A 13,235-nucleotide genomic window follows, 5' to 3' on the forward strand; every position below is an offset into this window, starting at 1 on the left:
TTTGCAGAAATAATAAAAAATTAAATTTTTATAAAAATTTGGAATTGGGGACAAAGATACACCAACTAAATTTATAGAAAAAGCAGAATTGGAAAAAATAATACCACTGGAAGTAAAAATTAAAATCAGAAGATAAAAAGGTCATCATAAAATAATAATCAGTGTTGTCTCTAAAAACATCCACACTAGGCAGATGCATGTATCAAGAAAAATATCAATCAAATACAAAAACCCCCAAAATACAAAACAAAACTGTTCATTCCTACTAGTTAGATATTGCTTAACACTACCCTTAGATGAGCTGCTTGTGTGGCAATTTCAAGATGTGGAGACCAGGAGCCAAACTCAAGGAAGTGATCATTGGTTTTCCAGTTATGCTGCTAGATGAATGAACTAATAGCATTAAAGGAGAAAAGCCAGTGTTGCAAACTTGGGAGACAGTCAATCAGATGCCAGGTGAACTAAGCAGAATAGCTTGAGAATGAATCAATATTCAATATGTAAATGATGGTTAAAATAATTTGGCCATCCCAGGTCATGCAGAAGAGTGAATTTAGTGTGAATTGCTTGATGGACAGAAACATAGTTTAGAATAATATTTTAATTTTTATTCTGTAAAAAAAATCAATATTATATGTGTAAGAAAGAAATCAATATATGAAGCAAATTTTTCCATTCTAATTTATCTGATAACAAACTATCTATAATTCAAGAGTATAATTATAACCCCAAATTCTCAGCTACTTGGAAAATTTGAAAATATAAAATACATCAAAAATTTACACACACATTCAAATGTGCAGAAACATAATTTTGTTTCTTTTCCCCAACTGAATTTGATACGCACATCAGCCCCTGCTTCCCCTGATGGCAGAAAAATCTAACCTTGATAATGAATGATAACTAGTTAATGCTTGTTTAAAACTTAGTGCACTGTGTAAATATTGCATTGTATCAGTGTTTCCTCTTTCCCCCTTATTCTTTCCTTTTCCCTGGGCAGAACACTGGCTGGAGGGCTTGTGTATTATCCTGAACTAGGGGAGACTTGGGGATAAAGTGTTGGCTTCTGTGGCTGCTGTCCATGGTACTTGTTATGGGTTCATGCTTTGAGGTCTGGTCACTTGGACTCTCTCAGGCCTCTAGATCCAGCTACCAACCTCAGTCCATCCATATCCTGCATCCTGCTCTCATAGGCTAGGGGATCCTCAACAGTCTACCTCCCACTATACTAGAGTGACCAGGTTATTGTGAAGAACCCTCAGACCTTTCCGTATTGTCATTTACCTCAACCATTGATAGTCTGTCTCCCTTCTGGCAAAGTTTTGCTCTCGGACCCTGCTGAATTTGAGACATCTGTAATAAACTGTTTGGGGAATGAGGGGAGAAATAACTATGTTTTCCAAAATCTGTCTTGTGATCACTATGAACACCCTCCCCCCGCCCCCCAACCTCAGCAGGTTTCAGTTTTGTAGAGAATCAAAGAACAGGGCCTACACTACTGTCTAACTATATCTTGTCTCCACCAAATTTCTCCAAATGTCCTCCACCCAGGCTAGAAACAGCTTTTTTTTTTTTTTTTTTTTCCTTAGTTTAACAAAAAATCACAATTTTGAAAAAAATAAAATTAAATATACGACTTAAAATAAAAAAAAAAAAAAAAAAAAAAAGGAAGAAAGAAAGAAAGAAATCAACCTACCTCAAATCTTTCAAACACTAATTTTTGCTATTTAAAAGAGTTTTTTTGTCTTTATCTCTTTTTCAAGTATTGCCCTGTGATTACTATTTTCCTAAATCACAAGTGAGTGAAGTAGAGCGTTAAAAACATTTTTACAAATTGAGAAAGGTGGCCAACATTTTAAAAAGTGTCATTATATATTTAAAATTATAAAAATGATTAAGAACTTATGTCCACACAAAAACCTGCACATGGATGTTTGCAACAACTTTATTCATGGTTGCCAAAACTTGGAAGCAACCATCATGGCCTTTAGTAGGTGAATGGATAAATAAACTGTGGTATAGCCAGATGGAATATATTCAATATTAAAGAGCAATGAGCCATCAAGCCATGAAAAGGCATGGGAAAAATTTAAATACATATTACTAAGTGAAATAAGCCAATCTGAAAAGGCTACATACTATATGATTCCAACAGTATGACATTCTGGAAAAGGGAAAAACTATGGAGACAGGAAAAAGATCAATGATTGCCAGGGCTTACAGTTGGAGGGCACGGGAGAGGGGTGAATTGGCAGAGCTCAGAGGTTATTTTTAGTGCAGTAAAACTGTTTTGTATGATACTGTACATGGCATTATACATTTGTCCAAACCCAAAGAATGCACAACACCAAGGGTGAACTGTAATGTAAACTATGGACTTTCGGTGATTATAATGTGTCAATGCAGGTTCATCAGTTGAAACAAATGTACCATTCTGCTGAATGATGTTGATAATGAAACAATCTATGCCTGCGTGCGGACAGAGGTGTATGGGAAACCTCTGTACCCTCCTCTCAATTTTGCTGTGAACCTAAACCTCTCCAACAAATTTTATTTACAAAAAAAATAAGTAAAAATAACAAATATTCAATCTAGTTTTTACTAATTTATGGCAACAATTTAGAAAACAGAAAAGTATCTTTTTTTTTAAAGATTTTATTTATTTATTCATGAGAGACAGAGAGAGAGAGAGAGAGAGAGGCAGAGGGAGAAGCAGGCTCCCAAAGAGCAGGGAGCCCGATGCGGGACTTGATACCAGGACCCTGAGATCATGACCTGAGCCGAAGGCAGACGCTTAACCATCTGAGCCTCCCAGGCGCCCAAAAGTATCTTTTTTTTAATGTAACTGAATCAAATTGAAAATATTTGAATATTGCAACAGATCAAGGAAGATTTTATATAAGTTATCAAATAAAGAATTTTACAAAATATTTCTGAACTAAATAAATTCATTGGTGTTTTTTAAGTTCCCCAGAGTATTCCCCAAGCTTTATGAGTCATCCTTAAATAGAATCAAAGATAAAACTCCAAGAGTTGTTCTCAGAGATAAATCTGAACTTGATCTACATACTTGACAAAAGAAGAAAATTAGAGCTCAAATTCATTTACTACTTAAAATGCGAGCACATGCATTTCAGGGCAAATGGAGCACATATGTGGTTCAAAGAGAATCTATTAATTTATGATCTGTTAATATAATTCAACCCATCAGGAGTTTGAACAAAGTACCCTGTATTCTTATTTTATAGGGATATCTTAAAAAGCAATGGATAAAACAGCATTCATTTCTCAGTTCAAATAAATAATAAATAAATAAATAAATAAATAATTTATGTGTTAAATAGGAGTAGAAGGATATCTCTTTAATGTGATATAGAGTCAGAATCAGTATTATATGTACTCAGAAAATATATAAAGAATACTATTTTGGGATGCCTGGGTGGCTCAGTTGGTTAAGCATCTGCCTTCGGCTCAGGTCATGATCCCAGGGTTCTGGTATCGAGCCCCGCATCGGGCTCCTTGCTCAAACAGGGAGCCTGCTTCTCCGTCTCCCTCTGCCTTTCTCCTGGGCTTGTGCTCTCTCTCTTTCCCTCTTTCTCTGTCTCTCAAATAAATAAATAAATGAAATCTAAAAAAAAAATACTATTTTTTTTTTGCAAAGTTCTGTATGATACCATATATACAAACGATTTAATATTGTTTAAAAAGTTTTGGACAGGGGCACCTGGGTGGCTCAGTCTGTTGGGTGTCTGACTTTTGGCTTTGGCTCAGGTTGTGATCTCAGGGCCCTGATCTCAGGGTCATGGGATGGAGCCCTGCATAGGGCTCTGCACTGAGCAAGGAGTCTGCTCAAGTTTCGCTCTTCTTCTCCCTCTGCCCCTCCCCACCTTGCACACTCTCTCTCTCTTGCTCTCTGTAAAATAAATATTTTGAAACTTTTGGACAGATTTTAGAAAGTTTTTACAAAGACAGTGGAACAAGAAAAAATACATAAGCATTGTCTTGGAAGAGGGTAAAGTGTTTTAAATATGACTTATGATTGTTTCCTTTAAAAGTTCAATGATATTAGCTAAAACATATTATTTAATATAAAATCATCTGGATAGAGAAAACAATAGGATAGTCATGTAATTTATATGACACAATGTTTAATTAATGAAAACAATTCATTTATAATGGAATTTTTTGAGATGTATTTGACATATATTAGTTTCAGGTGTATAGCATAGTGACTCAATATGTGTATATATTGTGAAACGATCACCACAATAAGTCTTGTTAACATCCATCATCACACATAGTTACAAATTTATTTTTTGTGTGATGAGAACTTTTAAGAGCTACTCTCTTAGCAACTTTCAAACATATAATACAGTATTATTAACTATAGTCACCATGCTTTACATTACATCTTACAACTTATTTATTTCATAACTGGAAGTTTGTACCTTTTGAGTTCCTCTCTACCCCTTTCTTCCACCCTCACCCCTTACCTCTGGGAGCCATCAATCTCTTCTCTATATCTATGAGTTCATTTGTTTCTTTTTCTTTTCTTTTCTTTTTCTTTTTTTTTTTTTTTTAGATTCCATACAGTAGCAAAATTTAAAAACATGAAATTCACAGAAATTAATTTAATGATGAATATATGAACTAGGGTAAAAAATGATAACCTTAGGTGATGGATCTCACCAAAAATATTTGAAAATAGACAAAGACATTGTGTTCTTATATAGGAAGATGAAATACTTCAAAAATATCCATTCTTCTCCAAGTAAATGTGTCAATGGAAATAACAAATTCTCAATCAAAATTCCAACAGGTTATTTGAGATAAAATAATTCTGAAATTCAACTTTAAGATAAAATATGCAAAAATATCAAATAATTTTCCTACAGAATAAAGCAATAACAAGTAAAAGTAGACAGCAGAGCAAATAATCCTTATCACATATTACAATTTTTCTAAAATAGTGTGGAACTTTTGAGGAAAAAATAGATGTCTAGAAGTAGCCCTGGGTATATGAGGAGCTATTCGTATAAAACAAAGGCATTCTGGTTGGGAGAACACAACTTCCTGAAACACACCCAAGCATCAGTATGGTTTAAATTCTTGCTGAAGGTAACATCTCAAAGCAGTGAAGAAAATATGGCTTACACATTGAATCCTGTTGTGATAAACATGATTATAGAAACTATCCTGTTTCTCTTGTATAATGGGAAGAATATTCACAACAAACCATGTTTGTTCTTTAAATCATATTACATTATTATTATTTTTTTAAGATTTTATTTATTTATTTGACAGAGAGAGACACAGCCACAGCAGGAACACAAGCAGGGGGAGTGGGAGAGGGAGAAGCAGACTTCCTACCGAGCAGGGAGCCCAATGCGGGGCTCGATCCCAGGACCCTGGGATCATGACCTGAGCCAAAGGCAGATGCTTAATGACTGAGCCACCCAGGTGCCCCAGTATTACATTATTAAAGCAATTTGTAATATTTTACTAGAAAGAGCGGTAGTAAAAAAAATACAAAACGAGTATCTCATGCTCTTCCCAAAAACAATCGTGATTAACAGTTCAGTGCATTTCCTCCAAGTCTATACTGTATGAACAATTTTTTGTTGTTGACATCATAACTTGATTTCTCAATCAGCATTATGCTCATTTGCCATTTTATCACACATGTTTAAGAAACACCATTACTGACAACTAAGTACATTTCCACATATTAATTCTTGATTATTTCCTTTAAAGAAATTGTATGGGATATTTGGATTATTTCCTATCTTTTGTCTTTATAGAAAATAATTTGGAAATAATCATGTACATAAGCTTTTTTGGTACAATGCAGACTTTTAAACTAGGTATCTCTGTAGGTGAATAGAGGCATATTCTGTTTGTCCCTTGGCTTTCATTTGGCCATAACCTCTCAGATGTTTGCACAGGAGATAAATATAAAGTTGATGATTTTTTAAAATTTTTCCCTCCTTCTATAAATTATTGTTTTATTTAGTATTAAAAAGGTTCAGAAAGGAAGTGAAATAGTTTTGTAAAATAAGCCCTTAAAAAGCGAGCAATTATAGTTATTTTTATGTGGGCTAATCAGTATCCTTTTAAATGTGCAATCAAGTGGCATCTATAATTATTTGAGCCACTTGGCTCGCACATACAATTGAAACTACTAAAATTCACTTGCTTACTTTTCTTTCCTACTCCTTCAGGGCTTATAACTAAGAGTTGATTCTTTTTTTTCTTCTCTTCATAAAGCTTAGTTTTGGAGGAATTCCAGTACCAGGCAAACCTGGGACCTTTTTAAAGAAAAACTTCCATGGATGTATTGAAAACCTTTATTACAATGGAGTAAACATAATTGACCTGGCTAAAAGACGAAAGCATCAGATCTACACTGTGGTAAGTTAACATCTTTCTCAGCGTGGTGGTTTCTAATACATTGGAGTAAGTCTTTTTCCCATCCCATCTCCTGAACCTCTTTATAATGTGTTTATATTATACTTTTTGAGGTCCTATCAGTCTCCCAGGTGAAACTGGAGAGAAGAGAAAAGGCAGGGACTGAGTCAGTGTGAATTGCATTATCAGGAGTAACAATACATTAGAAGCACCTAGAGAATTCCATTTTCCTGGCTATCAGTTGTGTGCTAACTGTGGGGAGTGTTTGCAGCTTACCCTGGTCAACACCAATCTCTTTATTATCTCTGGGAAATGCAACAGTGGAGCCACAGATTCTATTAAATTCTATAGCTTGGGAATTGTGTATTTGTCTCATTATTTATATTAAAATATGGAATTTTGAACAAAAGAGGTTGAACTTCGTGTGTTTTTGAGATTTCCTTTGTAGCATTTATCATGCTGGCAAGTTATATACTTTTCTAATTCATTAACATTTATCTTCCCCAATAGACTGAGGGCCAGAACTGTCTTTTTCATTTTCATCACTGCATACCCAGTAACTAGAGGAGTGCCTTGTACATAGTAATTACTCAATAGTGGTATTGATATTTCCAACTATAATTGTGGATTTGTTCATTTCTCCTTCCAGTTTTATCTGTTTCGCTTCATATATTTTATATCTCTGTTGTTTAATACATACACAGGATTGTTGTCTTTGTGGTGGATTGACCTTTTTATCATGATGTAATGTTCTTCTCTATGATAATTATCTTTGCTCTGAAATCTACTTTATCTGATATTAATATAAACACTCCTGTTTTTTTTAATGAATGTTTATATGAACATACCATTTTTTCATTTTATACATTTAACTTGCCCATATCACACATTTGTAGTGAGTTTCTTGTACACAATAAATAGTACAGTCATTTTTAAATCCACTTTGTCAATCTCTTTTTTAAATATTTTCCTTTATCTATGCCTGCTTATTATAAAATTATTTTATTATTTCCTCTCTCTACATTTAGAATCATTATCAGTGTCATTTTGCTTCAACTGTCAAACATAATTTAGAAAACTCAAGGGAAGAAAATCTATTTTACTTACTATTTTTGCTTACTGTTACTCTTTCTTCCCTCCTGAGCTTTCCAGATTCCTTCTTTTACCCTCTTATTTCTGTTTTAACCAACTTCCTTTGCCATTTTTCAAGGTGTGTGTTGGTGACAAATTCTTAGTTGTCCTTCAATCTATAATGTCTTGGTAGCCATTCCATTCTTTAAGGGTATGTTCTCTGTATAGAAGACTCTGGTTTTATTTATTTTTTTTTATTTATTTTCAGTCCTTGAAAAATATTAGGCCACTTTCTTATGGCTTCAATGGTTTCTGGTGACGAATCCACTATTACTAAGATATTTTGCCCCATATATAAGCTGTCATTTCTCTTTCAGTGCTTTCAAGATCTTTCTTTTGTCTTTTGTTTTCAAAAGTTTGACCATTATGTGTTGTGTGGTTTCTTTAGGTTTATCTTGTTTGTATTTCATTCAGTTTCTTGAGTATGTGGGCTGCTGTCTTTCAACAAACTTAGGCAGTGTTCTGCCATTTGAGTAATTTTTAGTCCTCTCTTTCTTTTCTCTTTTCTGAATTCCACAACAATGAATGCTAGAAATTTCATTATAAGCCCACAAGTCCCTGATCCTCTCTTCATATTTTCTTCTTGGTTTCTTTTGTCTTTTGTTCAAGTTGAGTAATTTCTATTGTTAGATCCTCAAGTTCACTAATTCTTTTCTTATTATCTTCATTCTGTTATTGTGCATATCTCTTAATTATTTTTATGACTCTTACTGTATTTTTAAGTTCTAAAACTTTCATTTGGTTCTTCTTTACCTTTTATGTTTCCTTGCTAACACTTTCTATTTCTTCGTAGATCTTTCTATTTTCTTGTCTCAAATATGCAATCATTGCTTGAAGGATTTTTATTATAATGGCTGCTTAAAACTATTTGTCACATAATTCTAACATTATTTTTTTTTTTTGTCATCTCAGGGTTGGCATCTATTGATTGTCTTTTTTCATTTAATTTGAGGTCTTCCTGTTTCTTGGTATGACAAGAGGATTTTTATTTTAACCTGGTCAGTTTAGGGATTATGCTATGATCAATCATATTAGCTGTTGATTAGCTATTCTGTATTAGCTGTCTTCCTCTGACACTATTCCAATAGGGGAGAGGGGATTTTACCTAATTTCTCCTAGGTGGGGGTAGTGTCCAGGTTTTCCGCTCAGACCCCATTGACACCTAAGTGTAAGGTGGGGAGGAATAAGAGCTCTAGTTCCCCATACACTATTCAGTGATATCTCTAACTGGCTGGCATGTGTATGAAAACCTCATCACTGTTCTCCACGTGACCTCCATTGTCATAGTGTGTATGTGTGGGGGGATGTCCTTGTTATTACTAAACTGATGAAAGTCATGATTTGGCACTAAAACATCTTCAGCACCATCCGTGCAGGAAGTGGATGGGGTTGCTCATAACTGCTGAGTGGGGGTACATAGTCCAAGCTCTACCAGACATGTGGTTTCAACTGATACTACAGGGAGAAGCTTGCTACTCTCTGACAAGGCTTAAAGTCCCTGCTCCCTACTCAGTCTTCTCTGACCCAATCTTGATCAGGGGTTTTGACAGCTTGTTATAGCATGGATGAATGGAAATAGGGTCAGAGTTTTTTGTATGGTGTTTGGCTGGCATAGAGCAGTCATTGTCTAAAGATATTCTGTCTTACTATGCTGTCCCTTTCCTGGGCCTTTGAATATAGAAAGCAGGCTTCTAATTGGGATTTACTTTTTATCTGCACCAGTTGGTCTCTCCAGGTTGCTGACTTCTTCAGCAACAAGTCTAAGATGTATGAGACAAAAAGAAAATCTGGGAAATTCTTCACTATTGTTCATTGGTTCTCAAGATCCTTAAACATGTGTTCTTCTCTCCACCATTCAGAGTCTTCTTAGGTTTATTTTATACATAGTGTCCAGCAGTTTTTAGTTGTACTTAGTGGGAGTAATAGAGAAAATTACACTACTCCATCTTCCCAGAAGTGGAAGTCCTTTAAACTGACATTCTTCCAAAAGCCATGACAAGAGGAGGCCATTGCATCACTTGACAGGCAAAATCTGATTATTTTTGTAATCTCGCCAGGAAACTCTCTGGAAAACCTATGGGACTTAAATGACCTTGATATTTATTTTCCCCATGATAAGTATACCTTATAATGAATATTTTATTTCATTTGGGCATTTGAATTTTATATAGGTAAAGCATTTTCTAAAATGGCCATTGGATTCCAGGGTGTGAGATAGACTTGCTTGCTTGAGGGGAATCATATGTGGGTTAGAAGTTGCAATTATTTTAAAAGGTTAGTGCCAAATTTCTGACTCCTGTAGTTTTGAAGAGTAAGGATGGTGCTAAGAAGGCTTTAATCCTCTGGCTCTGGTTCTAGGAGATCCAGTGACATTACTTACCCATCCTTGGCTCATGCTCAGGGATCTTGACAATTATCTTATCCACCGGTACTTAGGTTGTCCATTTCCCAATTGACCTAAGCCCTAGATTGTTGGTGATATTTTTCTTGAGTCTCCTTCGGGAAACTTGAGCCATGTAAAATATACTCATGCCCATCCCATCCCCAATATTGCTAACAAATATTTCATAATGTACCAGTGTCATTGATTTCAGTCTGCTTGTTGGTTGTAAGATCCCATGCTACTGGGAGTTTCGTTTAGAGTAATAACATGAACATCAACACATCTGAAAGACAAGACACTGCCATTGTGCAAGGAGTTGGTAGAGTGTGTTGAAACACAAGGAGCTCATGACATTGTTCACTTCCATTGTTTATAAACAGGTTCAAAAATATGTGAGCCTGAGCCTTATATGTAAATAACTAAAATCCTCATGGCTGTATTCAAAAAAGGAAATACCCATACATATTATGTGTTAGAAATGTCTTTAATGATGATATATATTTAAGAATGTGCTGGTTACACAGAGCAAGAAAAGGAGAACATAGAGAAAAAAATGAATTTCTGAATACTGGAAGCTTTCATCATCTCTTTTTTCCTGAGACAATGATTAACCAAAACTTTAACAAACGTTTTGTTGTTTTTATACTACTTTAGCACTTACCAAGTTGCCTGAAACTTTTACTAGCATACTTCATTCCTCAGAGTTTAATTGGCTGTCGGTATTGTTAAGATGAAGCACAAGGAATCCATTTAGCACTAATGTACTTGGGAAAAAAAAAAATCCCAAGAAAACTGTTTCACTTTGCAGGTAGACAACCTTTAGTTTTAAACTTCAAAACTTAAAGAAAAAAAAAAAGAAACATTATTTTTATTCCAAATTGCTTCTATTACCTTGCTTAAGTGAGAATTCATATCACTACACAGGCACACAGACACACACACACACACACACACACACACACACACACACACTCCTTTCTATACCTAGTTTTTTTTCCTTTAGGAATTCTGTGAGGGAAGGGAGAGTTTGCACTGTTAATTACAAGTACAAACTCTTTTATTCCCCTACTCAGGCTTAAAGTGTTTCCCCAAAGACATAATATCAGCTTTGCTCCAAGTTACTAAGTCACTGCTGTGCTAAGTCAGGGTTTTTGAAAGGGATGGTGCTTTTGCCCTTTGCCAGTGTTCACAGACTCTCACACAGTTATTGAGTCTTGGAAAGCTCAGAGTTTATCAGGAGAGTTGAGGAATCAATAAATCAGGTAGAAAGTGTTGTGATAATACCCATAAATTACAAAATGCGATTCAAGGCTCAGGGAAGCACCCGTGTTGGCCTCATCCAGCACAAACCTCTCTAGCAGGCGGCACTCAGGGAGCATCCACATTGCAATTTGTCATTCCCTTCTGTGGGACCTGCCCACTCCCTGGAGATTTAACAGCTATTCCATGGGGATAATTCAATTTGGTCTTTATGGCTTGATTTGACTACAAGACGATCCTCCACATCCTGAAATGCAGTAAAACTAACAGCTTAAAGTAGACATAAAAAATACCTCTCTATTCTTCCTCAAATCTTTCATCCTATGCTAATACAGCACCATATAATAAACAATCAGAAAGTAAATGGCCCATTGAAGTGTGTGTACGGTACCTGTAATGTGGATTATTATATACATAATATAAGAAATATATTGCCCTGCTAGTTTCCTGAAAATGATTAATTCATACCTTCCACTTCACAAGAAATGCTGCTTCTTTTTCAGCTCTGTTTTCTGAGTGTTACATCCCCTCTTCTAGAGGCAAGGAGAATAATGTGATTGTTTGGTTATTGGCTGAGGTCTAACTTACTTCACTATACGTTCTAAAATGATTTTTTTTTTTTCATTTAAAGGAAGAGCATAGTAGAAAAGGTCTTGTTCCTTTACTTTGTCTTCAATAGAAGAGGGAAAAAAAGCAAATGGCTAATAGCAGGACTATGGATATAGACTTGGCTTTGGAGCTAATTGACCATGTCAATTCACTTCTGTGCCTTTGTCTCCAAATAATTGAAATTAAGGAATTGAATGTGTGATATCCAATACTAAGCACACAGAATGATACTCCCAATCTCATGGCTGAAATTGCCTGATGCAATCCCAAAATGTGTTTTCACTCAGCCGATAGGGAAGCCTCTCGGTCTTCTCAAACCGGCACTTGCAGTAACATAATGGCTGATAGACCAGTTACATTCCTAAATGCATAGGTTAGTATTCTATGATTCCAACAAATAAAAATGTAGACTGGTGACAGCTTAGGTTCTACTTCCTGAATCTGAAGTTTAGTTTATTTCCAAACCGTATGAACCATGAAGTGGGTTTTGAGTAAATATATTACAAACTTGTTTACCTAATTCTTTTGAGGAAATTGAATGGCCATCTCCAGTCCAGATTTTATCAAATGATGGGCTTCATTGAAATAAAGAATGTAAAAAAGATGTTGCCCAGTGGACTTGAGTGTAACAGGCATACAGATAGGCAAAATGGCAGGCTTCTGTGAGGTTTATTGTCTCCTGTTTGCATCTGTTGCCACAACACTCACTGCAGTGTGGTTGTTTATTTCTTGTAGTTCTGAAGCCAAGAAAATACACTCAGAGATAAATATAAGTGTGCACATAAGATCACATGCACACTCACATGTGTGCATACACACACAGTGACAGCAACCTTTGTCTTACCTTCCTGTTACCCAGAAGTTCATGAAAATTGCTCAGAGAAAAGTCCCTAGTGTCCAGTGAAGCCTATAATCTCTTCAGTTTGTCCCCAGGATCATGTTTCATCTCTGTGAGAATGCTCTGTGATAAATGATACTTTCCCTTGATGGAAGGAACCACTCGAAAAAGCAACTAACATATCATGTCTTCTCTCTCCACATTCCTACTGTCTTCCACTGTCATTGGACCAGTCTGACAATATTGTCACCTGCTTCTCTACTGTATGCTCCTCATAACCTGGAAATTTTTTTTTTCTAAATTATTAACGTCCAGAGAAGTTGCCTCCTTTCTTTTGGTGGGCACATTAAAATTAGTTTCAAGGTTGTATGAGGAATAATGTGATGTAAAGTTAAAAATAATAAACTAGGGCGCCTGGGTGGCTCAGTTGGTTAAGCGACTGCCTTTGGCTCAGGTCATGATCCTGGAGTCCCGGGATCGAGTCCCGCATCGGGCTCCCTGCTCAGCAGGGAGTCTGCTTCTCCCTCTGACCCTCCTCCCTCTCATGCTCTCTGTCTCTCATTCTCTCTCTCAAATAAAAAAAAAAAAAAAAATCTTTAAAAAAAA

General features: G+C 35.6%; 1 protein-coding gene across 2 annotated transcripts in view; it reads left to right on the forward strand.

The window, feature by feature from the left end:
• The window catches only part of CNTNAP5 (contactin associated protein family member 5), a 792,175-nt gene that overhangs the window by 386,652 nt on the left and 392,288 nt on the right, over nucleotides 1-13,235 (forward strand). For both annotated transcript variants that reach the window (XM_032412450.1, XM_032412460.1), the window contains exon 7: nucleotides 6,268-6,411. In XM_032412450.1, coding sequence (XP_032268341.1) covers nucleotides 6,268-6,411 — 144 coding nt within the window. The remainder of the gene's footprint in view (nucleotides 1-6,267; nucleotides 6,412-13,235) is intronic.

The sequence above is a fragment of the Phoca vitulina genome, unplaced genomic scaffold (genome assembly GCF_004348235.1).
Source record: "Phoca vitulina isolate PV1807 unplaced genomic scaffold, GSC_HSeal_1.0 scaffold1, whole genome shotgun sequence".
Taxonomy (NCBI): Eukaryota; Metazoa; Chordata; class Mammalia; order Carnivora; family Phocidae; genus Phoca; species Phoca vitulina.